Genomic DNA, 16,032 nt, shown 5'->3' with positions numbered 1-16,032 from the left:
ATTAATTGATTTACATTTTTAAAACGGGGCAAACTTCTGTTTATCTATCTACCCATCGAAGCTATTACAACAGACACTGTATGGACGTAAAGGATGTGCACTAGACGCGCACATGTAAGGGAGAAGCCATTGATACCAAACAATGAAAGGGAAGCTAGCAAGAAATGGCATGGCATGGCATGGCATGATGTTCATCACGCATGATGGACAAAATACTAGAAGGCACACAAGAGCATACCAAAACGCATAGAAGAGAACGAGCCAACAGAACCACCACGTCAACCCTGTTTCCTCCCTTTTTATTCTTGAATAGTCGGCGTCTCTGCAAGAATATTTCCTCAAGATACTTTATTTAACTTGACTGTTTTACGTCCGCCCATCATTTTAATAATCATACTCGAACATCATGGCCTTTGATGGCGGAATTAATGGCAGTAGTATTTTGTGATATCTGAAACCCTTTTTTTCTCCGGTTAGACCAATAAGAAAGGAAAAAAAGAGAGAAAGAAATAGAGGAGGGAAGGAAAATAATTGCTAGGGCATTAATGGCGGGGGGTTAGGAGTTAGGACTGAGGAGGGTACGCAGGAAATGTTCGCAAATCGTACGAGGAGGTTCATTCTATGGTAAATAACATAATTAAACTCATGAAGGCTTGTTCGGATTTTATAGATAATTTGTATTCAAATTTACCAAATACAAAATTAGATACATAGATGGATTTATAGCGTGTTTGGAAACGCGGGTCAATCCATGTTTTTAAAAAATTCAATATCTTTTACTAAAAGTTAATTTTTTTTGTATATTTCAGATTGTTTTAATACGTTGATTTCAAAAATAATTTTTTTTAAAAAAAAACATCATTTTAATACATTTCAGAATAAAAAATACTTTAAAAAACAAACACAACCACACTCCCAAACAATACCTTAAAACTGTGAAATTCAAACCATATATATATATATATATATATATATATATATATATATATATAACACTTTATGAGGATAGTTAAATTGTATTTTAAAAAAATTAAATTTTTATTTTAAATTAAATTTTTATATATTTGTATGTTTAATATGTTAATAATAAAAATAAATTTTTTTAAAAAAATATTTTAATATATTTATGAATAAAAATCAAATTGATTGATACATTCCTTGACAAGTCACAAAGAGAAAGTGTCCAGATGATGTCATAATCGTTGCTGATTTGCTGTGTTAATGATATGATTATTTGGACACGGAATTGAAGCGGCTTGTTTGGTCCAAACTGTATGTATGTAGTTCTGTATTCAACGTGTGGAAGGAACATGATGGGCTATAGAATGCAGTACAGTAAGACAACACACCCACCTTGTTCCCCACGTGTCATTCTGCAACCATATGTTCTTACTTATTACTTCTTGACTCAGTCTCTCTCTTTTGTCTTTTCTCCCTCTCTGCAGGACAAATTGGAAAATTAAAAAGAAATGACAAATTAACACTGCACCAACTTCCTTCTGAAAAATTCCAGATGTTGTGATTCCAACAACTATACATAATTATTGATGTCATAATTAAATATTGTTATTTCAAAACGTGATAATTATTTTACTAATATTTAAAGGGTATTTGGAAGTGTAGTTGTAATTGTTTTTTTCAAAGTGTTTTTCACTCAGAAAAATATACCAATAATACTTTTTTTTATTTTTTAAAAATTATTTTTGAGATCACCACATCAAAATGATTTGAAAACATCAAAATTATATTACTTTAAAAAAAAAATCAATTTTTTTCAGAATTACTTTTAAAAAGCACTCCCAAACAGGCTTAGTAAGTAATATACTTGAAATGCAACAATATAAAATTATTCATTAATTTTTTTAAAATAATATTATTCTATTAAAACTTTTAAATTACTAAGCTAGTTTTATTACACATGAATTATTTTTTAACTTTTAACTATACTATAGTCTCATTTTTTTTATATAGCTCACATGTATATGTGTTATTTAACAAATAAAATTATTTTTTCAGATTAATCCAAATTAATCTATATGACTCAGAACCAAGCCTTTTGGTAAAATCAACCCGGACGAGGCTTAATAATTATGGCCATTGGCAAGTGATTGCATAAGGATGTCGGTGAAATCCTGTTTTACAGATTCAATAAGCTCAGCACAGTGCAAGGCATTACCCATTACCTATAAACACTAAAAGATCTGTCCTTGTTAATGATGCTAAATTATTCACGTTAAAGCACCTCCCCCTTCCCTTTTTTTTCACTTTGATTTTTATTATATTTTACTTTGGCTTTTTTCTTAATTTTTTTTAATTTTATCTAGATTTTAAATTAAATTTTATAATTTATTTTGATTTTTTATAATATTACTGTAATTTTAAAAAATATATTTTGATATATGATTAGTTTTGCAGGTGTTTAGTTTTATTATTATGTAGTTAAATAAAAAATAACTTTAAAAATTATAAAGTTATTAAATATAATTGAATTCATGACCCGGATGGTATATTTGACATGATTGAGAATTAGTCTTCATAGTTGGTTTTTGTTTGTTTTATATAGGGCTACTGTAATCTCAAACAAACATTATGTCAAGAGGTTGATGTTCAATTTTACAAGAGTTTGTTTTTTTATTATAAAATTAAGTAGAAGTTAGTTTAGGAAAAAATAAATATATTAAACCAAGAAAAGTCATTGATCCAGATCACAGCTTTGGCCAAATAAATCGCGAAGCAGGGACGATTCAATATATTACTGTTTTAATATTTTTTTTTAAAAAAATATTATCTATATATCATAGTCTCAATATATTAAGCCAAATCATTTAATTTGCAGCTTTTATTTAAAGACAATGTTGATTATTTCCACCTTAAATTTGTGTATGTTGCATGATTTTCTAGCATACAAATATTTACCTTGCTTTCATAAGCGACGCATCTATCACATTCAATGAAGGATATTACAAATTGTTATTAGTCCATTCAACATGAGCTTACACAAAAATGATGCATGACTTATGAGAAGTTCATGAAAACTCTAAATAATTAGTAATTTCTTCAAAGTTTAAGGTTTGGTAAAGTGAGAGTAACATCTCATGGTTCCGTGCTACCTAATATTCATTTGATTTGGTATATTATAAAATTAAATACGTAAATTAATATTTTTTTTCTTGTTTATATAATTAATAGAAACCTTAAAGGACGTGAGTGTTTCATTGTAACACTAAACATATATTGTTATGGATAGTTATAGTGAAATTATTGTTTTGTCTGTTGGTGGAAAAAATAAAGTCTTTTTATTAGGAGAAATTTGGTATTTTTTAATGGCTCATTGATCATTAAAAGATTGTTAGAGAGTATTTGTCTTTTAAAAAAAAATTAAACAATAAAATAACTTATTTACTCCCAAGATCAATAAAATTTATAGCTTTTAACCAATGGCTTTTTTATCTTTTCAATTCATAAAAATACATTAAAACGACATCTTTACCCTTAGAAAAGATAAAAATCTAGGCATGTAAGGGCTTTTTTATTTCCTTTCGCACGTGTTTTTTGTAATTTCCTGACTCATGGAAGATGTTTTGGTATTTTTATGTAGAGAAATTGATTTTTTATTCAAAACAATTGTTGGCCTGTGCTCATTACATGCTAGCAAGTGGGTGGCATCCGCGCTATATGGGTGGCACTTGAGACGCAACCCAATGGCCAAATATTCTTTTTATTATGTCGTTGGAAGCATCATTATATCTCCTTTCTTCTAGTGTTGTGCGTGGTGGTAGATGATGGGTAATTTTTCACTAGTATCCAAGTTTTTTTCTCTCTTCTACCTGAAAATATACATGTTTGTTCTCTTTGTTTTTTGTATTTGAATTTTAGTCCTTATTCTTTTGAATTTTTATTTTCATTCTAGGCCTTTATATAAAAAAACTTGTTCATTTTTAATTTAGTCATTCAATTACAATTTATCATACATTATTTTTTTCCAATTCAATCTTTATTCTTTTGATTTCTAATTTTTATTCATGGCCTTCTTTTTATTTTTATTGGATTTCAATTTTATCTTTCAATTAAAGTTTATATTGTTTTATTTTTTTGAATTTAGCCCTTATTCTTTTGATTTATTTTTCTTTTTTAAAAGTTATTTTTATTTTCAATTTAACCTTCAATTGAGAATTTTTTTTGTTGCCATCTAATTTATTTTTTATTTCAATTTTCACTCCCGTTCTTGTAATTATATATATTTTTTTTGTTTTAGATTATTTTGTGTAATTGATATTTTTTTTCAATTTTATCTTTTAGTGTTTGATTTATTAGGGATTGGGCTTCATATTTTTTCTATTAATGGTGCTTTTGATATAATGATCAAGGTCATGAGTTTAAAAAGTTATTGCGGTTTGACATTATTTTTTCATTTTCTTTTCTAATTTTATTATTCTACATTATTGTTTTAGAAAAAAAAAGATTGATTTTGTGGTTATCTTTAATTTTTTTATTAGTTTATTTCAGTCTCATGAATTAAACTATAGGTTTTGTAGGCCTTTTTGAATGATTTTTTTAATTTGTTTTGTTTGTATTTAATTTTTAAAGATATTATAGTTTTATGTTTATACAGATGGACTTCATTTCTAAAAATAAAAATATTTTTTAAAAAATAATATTTTTTTCTTTTATTTTATTCATTCATTTTTATGGATGTTTCTATTTATATTATTTTTTATTAATTTTAATAAATAAATTCAATAAATACAACCGAGTAAATATCTCATTCTGCGTGAAATCCTGTTTTACATCTATCTCTTAATTTTTTTCAATTTCTTTCTCTTTTAGTTATTATTAACATTATATATATATATATAGTTGTCGATTTATTTAATTAAATGTTTGCATAAGTTTTTCGATTTACACTTTAAATTTTTTTATTTAAAAAAAACATATCATACGCAATTTTTTTAAAAACATTATGACCCATAATGAAGCACGGGTCAAATAGCTAGTAAACTATAAATTCCATTCAAATATTGGATACAAAAACTATTAACTCAATTAAAATTTTGGTATTTTCCGAAACCATCATTATAAACAATGTTATTACTTATTGGCAAACATTTTTTACTCTTCAACAAACATTGTCCTCTGCGAAGTGCAAAAACAAAAACTAGTTTTTATTAATTACAATCTATGAATGTTTATGGATATAGTTAGATCGGTTTGAGTTCATAATTATATACAATTCCATTTCTGATATTTTATAAATTATAAACTCAATCCATTGATATTTTGTTTACCTAAACGAGTTGGATATATTGAGCCAGACAGAATTTTTTGTGGATATTACATATATTTATGGATTGAGTTTATATTACTAATTTTTATGGGTTCATATTTAGAAGCAGGCTTATAATATGACATATGAATTGTAAGTGTCACGATATCCTCAATATTTGATCTAATTTTCATATCTTGCACCACCAATAAGTTCTAGCTACTTTCCTTAAGAGATTAACTATTTGCTTGTTAAGTTAAAAAAAATCTAATATAAAACCCACTAACAAAAACGTTAGACCCAAAATGTTTCTAAATAAAACAAAAATAAATATTTAATCCATAAATTATCAAATGTAAAGACAAGATATACAAATTAAATCAAGTTAACTAAGTTTTAAAAATCATAACCAGCCATCCAATTCATAATATCTATTTTTTAAATTTATTAACCCTCTATCATTTTATAATATTCATCAACTTGAGGACATATAATGTAAATACTACAAATGAGATGGTTTTTTTTTTACCACGCCACCTCTTATAATCAGTTGAATGTGGTCCCTCGGCATAATTTTGCATAGGAAGAAAGTAAAAGAACAAGACGGTGCTTTCCACCGTCATATACGACAAACTGACAGGGAAATGAATTTATCACTGTACAAAGCATGGAATAAATTGATTTTCACCTCTAGCATCCAATGCTGGCTTCCTAGCTCGTGCAAATTATGGCATGAAATAAACCAAGCAGCCGAAATGAAGAGCAAGGAAATTAAGAGAAAGAACAACGATCCAACCTTTATATTCACAAGCATTGTAGAAAAAACCAGGTGATTTCTGAAAAAACTAAGTGACTTTCCCCTGGCTTGAACTGCTTTCAATAACAGTACAAAAAACCGAGCATCTCATCAGAAACAGTGGTCTGTCAGAATTTGAGCATCATGAACAGCACATGGAGTTAAGATAAATGAATTTATATACAGGCGTCCATCGCCCAGCAATAATGTGAGCACCTGCAGCAGCAGGTTTTGTTGTTGCCTAACCATATCCTTTATCATCAGCTGCATCAACAGTAAATGCACTCTTACCTGGTATGGCCCCATCGTTTGATCTGTCAGTAGTGGAGGAGGAGCATTGTTTAATCGGCAAGCTTAAAACACATAGCAAGACAGAGGTGCATGTCTGGAATTGAGATTTCCTAAATAGGAGCCACAGAGTTAACCACTTAAAGCTTAAGCCTCCTTATCAAACCTAGCTGGGCACCTGAAAAACCTGCTGAAGGTTGATGAATGCTGCAGACAGCAATGCAATGGGGCAAATTGTCCATCCACTTCCAAGGATTCATGCTCTTATAACTCTTTCTAAATGAAGTATCGAAACGTTATTGTAGCAGTTTGAGTTCAAAACTCATTGGGTTAAGAGATTTGTAAGATGGGAAAGAGTAACTCAGTGTAATCCGAAATTAAAAACAGAGTTAAATTATCTGCAAGTGCCTTGTGGTAGGGCATGGTTATAATCTCAAACAGGGAAACGGTGCAATCGATATCCACAAGCTGGGGTCGCGTATAATTTCATGGAAGGTTGCTGTCGCGATTCACCAGTCCACGTGGAATGCATGCGCTGTCCCTGCACGAAAATGCCCTGTGAGTTGTGACACAATTCCAAGACTATTATCTGTTTTTTTCCATGAATGAAAGGATTTCATTATCGACGGTAACTAGAAGCAGGAGCTGGCCTTCCCTACACAGTTGCTGTTTGTTACATGATAAAACAAAAGGAAGAACAAACAGAGCTCCGACAATTAGATCACCAGCTACAGAAGGTCCAGTATGACCAAGTCTATGAGACTCTGATTTAGCCATTCTTTCTGCAGCAACTTTGTGCTGTGCAGCCTTAACTGAACAGACTACACACTGCTCTTCACAATGACATCTTCAATGAGTCCTGTTATTAATCTCTTTCCATCTAGATGACGAGCACCAAGCTATTCCGATCAGTGTAGAAGGAGAAGTGGTCCTCTTATGTGGGTGCGATTTGGCCCAATGAAACTCCATATTACCCAGAACACAAAGAGGATTAATAACCCTCCCCATTTTCAACTGTTAGCCAGGCAATGAAGCTATGCCTAGGATAATCTCTTTCAAGTCAAGATGTTAAATGTGCCTAATAAGCGTTGGATCACTTGCATGATTGGTTTCTATCACACTAGGAACATTACTCACTGAATCAGACACTAGATAGCTTGAACGTGCGCACCTGAACTTCCAATTCTATAATCCAATTTACACCAGCGTTTCACATAACTGAAACAACCAATGATGCCTAGAAAAACAAACTTCATAAACCCTATCAAAGATCAAAAAGTTGATATATCCATTAACTAAAAATAAAAAAACTAGGATATGTCTTTCCACTGTATAGTGTGAATGACATGAAAGTGTCAAAGTGTGAAAATTTGTTCGTGATGATACTGGGACTGCTTTTCCTATTTGGTTGTGTTTCTTCACTTCTCCTTAGTCCATGTATATCCTGAATTCTCTTTCTGGTATCAAACCTAACTGCGCCAATCTTGCAAATCAAAACATATGCAAAGTGAAAGAAAATCAATGTCCACGTAAAGGCGTAAAGCAGTGGATCTAAACATGATGTTTTCCATTTATGCTTAAGCGCGGGATCATCTTTTTATGCAATTTTGTTGTAATTTTTTAATTTAATACTCAATACCTGGCTGACATATTTATGTTTCTGCTGATTCTAGGAGTTAGTGATGCAAAGGTTTTGACTAGTCAAGCTGTTGATCCCTTCCATAATGTGAAGGAAACCCAGAATTAAACCCACCATCTGAGCATCACAAGCAGGTCCTTCCATTTCAAAGTGGCTAAAACCCAGAATTAAATCCACCATCTGACCATCACAAGCAGGTCCTTCCATTTCAAAGAGGCTTACTCTCTCAATGAGATGAGCTTTCAACACGGCCAACAGCAGATTTTAGCTTGTTCTCCAACTGTCCCACGCTCGTGAGCTCATCTCTAGTGCCCATGACGAAGAGTTTGGTTTGGGCGACTATATAATTGTTTTATGGTGCATCCCAAACTGTATAAGAGCAGTTTATCTACTCCAAAGGGTAACCCATGCTTACATAACCAATAATTCCTGCATAACCTGCAATTGGAGCTCCTACACGTGTGTGTGTGTAAATCTCAGCCAACGAAAAAATGGAAGGAAATGGGAGAGAGAAAATTCCTTTGCGCTCAATTTGAAGCTTGTAAATTGTAAATATATGTTCAGTAAAGCGTAGGAAAGTTTTCTGGAACGCTGAAGGACTAACTGACAGAATAGGTCGCAACCACTTTTTGAGAGGTTTAAGAGTCTATTTGGGATTTTGTATTTAGAAGTGTAATAGGGCGACGATTTAAAATTCTTTTAATTTAGAAATATATTAAAATAATTTTTTTATTATTTTTTAAAAATTATTTTTGACATGAGTATATTAAAACACAATATGCAAACATAAAAATAAAATTATTTTAAACAAAAAAAAATCAAAATTTTTTAAAATAGGATGCAAACCACGTTTCCAAACAAGTTGTTAATAAAGCAAAAATACCCTATCATATGATTCTTGCCTCCATGAATTTGGTAGCTTAATATATTTCAAAAAATGCCAAAAATATCTCAAAACGCTCATCAACATCGTGATTAACACATGTAGGCATGTTAACAGAAACATCAAATAAAACATAAAAAACGATGTTTGCTTTGGTTTTGACCATTTCAAAATCAATAGTTATTGGATCAAAACCATACCTGCAGAACCTACCTTCGAAATCTTGTTTGGTGGCAACTTTTAAGAGACCCGAGTACGAACAGCAACGACATATGAATTTCAGCAAAACCATTAAGGAAACACCAGTTGATCTCCCAACACTTCTCATGTCAAAAGTGATTGCAGTGAAGCCTTTGATGGATAACCTCGAGGCAATTCCATGCACGAGTGTCCGGCTCCCTCCCATTTTTTAGCATGGATGCACCAGCACTATTGTATTGCTTTTGATTTGGATGGTTTCTTGAGATGGCTCGAAGACTATTACATTAAGAGTTGTGCCATCTGGGGTTGAAATGAAGCAAGATTCAATTGCAATCTTTGTTGCTGTGAAGGGAAAAGGGAAAAAAATGAAAGAAACGAGAACCTGGAACAGACTCTTAATGGCTGTGTTAGTTGAGAATGAAGAGGGATAATAATGTAGGGGTTTAAGGATCACAGAAAGCAAGGCTGATGATTTTAAGGAGTGGCAGCTATTGGTCTTGTTGATGTTAATGAGCCGCAGAAGGCAGGCATCTAGGTGGCAGGATTAAGGAATTGTTAATTTTAGGAGAAAAGAAGTTTCCATAGGCTTATTTTTTCGCAGAGGATCACAGTACAACACAATGCCATGTCATTTTGGATTTCAAAAGAAACTCCAGAAGATCTAAAAAAAGAAAGAGAAGGAGATCCATATTAAAAGTATAAAGAAATCCTGAAAGAGTTTACAAGGGAACACCAGTGATATTTACATTGTTTAACTAGAAAGATTTGTGAATTGAGATCAAAGCTTGCTTCCCTAGAGACGGTTGAGAGATTTTACAAGTGGGAAAGAGAAATCAAGGTCACCCAATGTATAATGAAATGATATACTCACACCATAAGATATATAACATTTTGGTTCAATTACTGAATGAGTGTGGTTATATAACAGGCCTAACTTTAATGACATGATCACCAATCTAAGAGCACAATGATTCAGGGCCAAGAACCGAACTGCGCAGGACAACCCGTTCCCCTGAATTGCAATACTAAAATACAAATGCATCTTAGGCAACCCCAAACTAGACTAGTACATTCCACAGTCATCACATAAACCACCATCAGGGGCATCTACAAAAACAAAGTGCTCAAATGTTTTTCAATTTTGGAAGAAAACAATGCCATTCATTCGTTGCAAGAGCCTGAGTGTTTTGAAATGGAAAGCTTCTATCCCTATCATTTCATTTCCTTCAGCAGTTTTTGATCAGAACATCATTTCCTTCCGTAAATTCACAAGTACTAGCAGATACTCAAAAGGGAAGCTCAAACAAACAAATATTAAGTATTTTAGGTAATTGTCTCTATCATCAATACATATTACATACAGTTATAGTTCAACTCATCATTTCTCTAAATCAAAAATGTTGCAAGTGCCTATCAAGGAATTGATTGATCGCTAGGATTCTATTGCAGATCTGCAATTGAAACATTTTTCACCCTCATGAAAATACAAGTAAAGCTTGACCTTGCTATTGTACTTGAAATTCAGATTCATTTAAAATTTAACCTCGACTTCAAATTCCATATCCAAATCAATGCTAACCCATTAATATTAACCAATTTACATCTTTATCTTGCATTACTAAACCAAACAAATAACCAAAACCCACCAAACAACATAGTTCATAAAACCCTAAACAAACCTTTACAAAATTGATATATAATAATAATAATACTCCAAACAAAAAAGAAACCACTATTCCAAAGCGAAATGAGTTTCGATTACTTATCTTAACATAACCAAATTAAAGTTTCACCAGTAATTTCAACAAATTCAAGCACCAACACCGCTGGTAGCTCCCTTCAACGCCTTCTTCAACTCCTCGTTAACATCTCCTTCTACTGATTTCTTCTCATTGTTTCTCCTTTCAATTTTATAACCACTACTCCCACTTTTAATTCCATTTCTCTCAAGTTTCCCAGAATTCAATTCCCCAATTAACAATTTCCCTCCACCAATTTCCTCCCTCAATCCCTCCACAGCTTTCTTCAGATGCCCATTCTCGCTTTGAAGGATCTCTAATTGCCTTTTCACACCCAAACACGCCTCTGCCACGTCAGAATTCCCCAACTCCATCCCCACCTTCCCAGTGGTCCCCTCTTTCTTACTCCTCCCATCTCCGTCATCCACGTGTTCAATCCCAACCTTGTTCATCACCAGAAACGGTATCTTCCTGAAATTAATCCCAGCCGTTGATTCACCACTACCACTCTTGATCTCAGCCGGGACCCGAACTCCCCACCGGAAATTCACCACAGCCCTGCTCCTCACGGGCAACTTCGTCCTTGCTGCCACTTCGAGACCAGAAAAAACCCCCGCAACAGCACTCGCCGTCACAGGAGGCAAAACAGCAATCCTCTTCCCATAAAACATGCCATTAGCCACAGCCGGAGTCGTATTCGGAGACGCAGGCTCGACGACCTCAACCGATCCATCATCATCAGACGAAACGCCACCGTTATGAATCGACCTCGTAACGTGACTGACATGACTGGACGACTGCGACTTCTTAATAGAAAAGTCCCCAAATTGAGGCTTGAAGTGAAGCATGAAGCTAGGGTTCAAATTATTAGTATCACTACCTTTACCCAACAAATTGAATTCAGCACTCATAATCATGGAGCTTGAGACAGGAGAACCGAAGGGGCCGGTTCCGGTTTTGATAACGAGAGAGAAGGGGTTCCAGGTGTCATTAGGACGGTAAGAGAATTTGAAGGAGGGGCCTGATTCAAAGAAAGTAGAGAGATTTAAAGAAAGTTCTTTGGATTCACCGGCTATAATCCCTGATTGGAATGGTAAACCTATGATGCATAGTGGCACTTTGGCTCTAAAGAGAGGGTTTTGCTCTTCACGAAATTTTAGGGAGGCTTTCATTTTTTGTTCTTTCAACAGCGATCAGTGAAATGAAGATCGGGTGATTTATATAGCGATTAAATGGGTGAAGGTTTTGGAGGGATTTTGAAATTCGGATGAGAAAATTTGGAAACACGTTCCCCGAGGGAGCTCAAGCTTTGGGGGCAATCGCTGGCGGAAGCGGATTGATAGGGGTGGTTTTGGGTGTAATTTTTGAGGGAGGGAGAGGGTGAATTCGAGGGATACGGTCTGTTTTCTGATGGGTGGCTAATGGAGGGGATTTTTTTTTTTTTACATCACGTTTTATTTAAAAAAAATAATAATTTTTTTTATTTTTTATTTTAAATTAATTCTTTTTTATATTTTAAAATTATTTTGAAATATTAATATTAAAAATAACTTTTAAAAAAATAAATTTTACTTTAATATATTTTTAAAACAACAAAACTTTCAACTAACTCCAAATAAATTAAATCTCGCCATGTAATTTGAATTTTTGAAACAGGTCGACTATGACCGGCGCGTTTAGCGTTTGTCTCTACTGAACCGTTTGATTAAAATACCTACGGGTGACTCACTTCACCAGACAGACTGCTTGTGAGTTTGTTCGGCAACAAGAGAGAGGGTGTGATCGTGAGGCGGTGCCTGTCAGCTCGTCCATCAGCCATGTGGAGTGCAGTCTGCGTTGACGTCACGCTCTTCAGCATTGGGTCCCTTTAATAAATATTTTTTTGTGGGTTTTTTAATTAATTATCATGATATTTTTTTATCCACACAAACTTTTTTGGAATTAAGTATACAATAAGTTATTTATATCCAAAGTGAGTTTATTTTTCGTAATTTTTCTTTCGATAGGAACATTTTTTTAATCTACTGCCTTGTCAAAATAAAAAACAAAATCACTCAAATATCTTTTGATTAAAGTTTAAAGAGCAAAGCTTTTGGATCACATTAATTGATAAAGAATACAGGTGAGTAATTGAATTTGCTAGAAAAAGCTGACATAGAATTAATTGAAAAAATCAAATTAAGATATCAAATTTAAAAATATATATTTTTTAAAATGATAGCTAATCAGGAACAACAAGATATTGTTGAGTTTATTAAAGAAAATGAGATATAAATATTTTATAAAAGTGGATGGTATATGTAAAGGGAGTATTTTTCAATTAAATAGTAGTGGTTACAGCAAAAAAAATAGTTGAAAATACCACATTTATTCGTCGGAAAGTGCATATTTGATCAGCCAAAACTATATATATATATATAAAAAAAAGCTAAACAGTAGCTGAACAACGTGTTATTTAAGTTAAACTATAGAAATTAGAGTTTTTAATTTGAGATCTAACAGATTTCATTTTAGTTTTTATTTTTTTCAATTGTTTTTAATTACATTCATAATTAACTCTCAAACTCTTAATTTCATGTCATGCCACCTTTGTCAAACTCAATCATCAACCTTAAAGTATAGTGTCATATATTGATCCTTGATTTTTGATTTGTGCACTTGGACCCTTAATTTACAGTCAAACTTTTAATTTTTTTTATTTTTGCCCCTGAATGGGTCAATTTCATCCCCTACAATCATGCAATTTTTTTCAGTTTTGTTCTTGGATTTGGATTTCTTTAATCAAGTCCCTAATTGTTCATTGGATTTTAATATTTATGCAATCAAGCCCCTGATTTGACCAAATTAACTCTTTAAAATTATAAATTGACCTTCAGACTTTAATTTCTTCAAATTAAGGCCTAAATTAACTTCAAATATCAATTCTTCTTGCAATTAAGTCCTCAATAAAATTAATTAAGCCTTTCAGAATTTTTATTGAGTCCTTACCTATCCAGATTTGTATTTCTTTACACCAAATAAAAATATTTTCATCAAATAAACCTAGAATTGGGTTGCTAATTTTATCAAATTTATACATGTTGGTGCTCCAACTTTTTCACTTGTTATTTTGGTCTTTCACCACCGACTTGAACAATCTTCTAGGCTTTCTTCATGTATATTCTCTTGTATTTTGAATTTTTTTTCTATTTTTTTCTTGATTTTTTTATAGGGTCAAAAGTGGATAACAACAAAAGTGTCATTTGAATATAACAAGATTGTAATGACTAAGAATAATGTATTTATGAGGAAAGGATATTGTAACAATAGACTTTTTATACTCAATGTTGCTAATGAAATAAATGCAAATGCATTTTTTTCTACTTATTTGCTTGACTCTATTGATTTATAGCATGTTAGAGCAGGACATGTTAGTTTATCTTATCTTAAAAAAATGAATTCTCTTGGTTTAATTTATGGTTTAAACTTTTCATCTATGAAGAAATATGAAATATGTGTTGAAACTAAAATTACTAAGAAAATATATGCATCTGTTTTAAAAAAAATACATTACTTAGCTTAATACACACAAACTTAGGTGATTTAAAATAAACTATGACTAGATGAGGTAGGAAATATTATGTGACCCACATATATGATTTTTCAAGATATACAAAATTTTATCTACTTAGAAGAAAAGATGAAGCTTATAACATGTTTTATTATATAAAATAAAAGTAAAAAAAATCAACTAAATAAAAAAAATCAAATGAGTTAGATCTGATAGAGAGGTGAGCTTCTTTTTTTTTTATGAATGACTATTGTGAAAAGAAATGTATAATACATGAAGTTACTCCACCTTATTCACCTGAGTCTAATGGGGTAGCTAAAAGAAAAAAATTAAAACTTTAAAAGAAATGATAAATGTTATGCTAGTTAGTTCTTTAGCATCTGATTACCGGGGTGAATCTATTTTATCTACATGTCATTTATAAAATAGAAATTCTTATAAGAAAACTGATTTAACACCTAATAAATTATGGAATGATTATTATCCTAATTTAAAATATCTAAAAATATGGGGGAGTCTAGTTAAGGTTATGTTACCTGAACCAAAAAAGATAAAGATAGGTTTATAAACTTATGATTGTATGTTTATTGGTTATTGGTTATGTTGAAAATAATGTTGCATATAGGTTTTTAGTATTAAAAAGTGATATGTTGGATTGTAATAGTATTATTGAAACAAAAACTATAGGATTCTTTAAACATGTTTATCCATTAAGAGAAAAGATTTGTTATGCACCTATTAATGGTAACAAAATTGATAAAACTCACATTGAGAAAATAAGGAGTGAGAGACAAAGGAAAGAAACTTCATTTGGAAATGATTTTTTCACTTATTTGGTAGATAAGAATTCAGTGACCTACTCTGAAACTATTTCTTCTTCTGATTCTGGTTTTGAAAAGAAGCAATTAAAGTTGAAATTGATTTGCATATACAAAATCAAACTTAGGAAATAATTGATTTGCCTCCAAATACAAAATCTATTTGTTGCAAATGGATTTTTAGAAAAAATATTTTTTAAACAAGATTGGTTGCAAAGAGTTTTACTCAAAAACAAAATGTGGATTATTTTGACATATTTTCACCTGTAATAAGAATTTGTTCAATTTGAGTTTTAACTGTTTTAGTTTCAATTTATAACCTTTATATGGATCAAATAGATGTTAAAATTGTTTTTCTAAATAATGATTTAGAAGAAGAGATATATATGTTACAATTTGAAGGTTGTTTAGTTCCTGAACGAAAAAATAAAGTTTGTAAGTTGAAAATGTCTTTATATTACTTAAAGCAAGCTCTTAAGTTTAATGGCATGAGAAATTTGATGGAGTTGTTTTGAGTGATGTTTTTCTTCGGTTAGTATGGATAAATGTGTGTATATTAAGTCTATTGATAATGAATATGTGATCATTAGTTTATATATAGATGATATGCTTGTTTTTTGTACTCATATGAATGTCGTGCATAGCACCGAACATCTCTTAAGCTAGTGTAATATTAGTTATTAAAATTATAATGAGAGACAATGATATAATATTAACACAGGAATATTATATAGAGAAGCTTTTCAAGAGGTTTGATCACCTTAATGTGACACTTGTGAGTACTTCTTATAATGCTAACACTCGAAGTTGTTGCTCAGTTTGAGTATGCTCAGATTATTAGGAGTTTGATGCCTT

At 31.5% G+C, this 16,032-nt stretch overlaps 1 protein-coding gene across 1 annotated transcript; it reads right to left on the bottom strand.

Moving 5' to 3' along the window:
* Positions 1-10,625: 10,625 nt before the first annotated feature.
* LOC133689667 (uncharacterized) lies at positions 10,626-12,233 on the bottom strand. Its single transcript, XM_062109629.1, has one exon. It carries the CDS (start codon positions 11,979-11,981, stop codon positions 10,881-10,883), a length of 1,101 nt encoding a protein of 366 aa, XP_061965613.1. The 5' UTR covers positions 11,982-12,233; the 3' UTR covers positions 10,626-10,880.
* Between the last annotated feature and the right edge of the window lie 3,799 nt (positions 12,234-16,032).

This window comes from Populus nigra, chromosome 3 (assembly GCF_951802175.1).
Source record: "Populus nigra chromosome 3, ddPopNigr1.1, whole genome shotgun sequence".
In the NCBI taxonomy this organism is placed as follows: Eukaryota; Viridiplantae; Streptophyta; class Magnoliopsida; order Malpighiales; family Salicaceae; genus Populus; species Populus nigra.
This window is presented reverse-complemented; position numbering and strand designations above follow the sequence as displayed.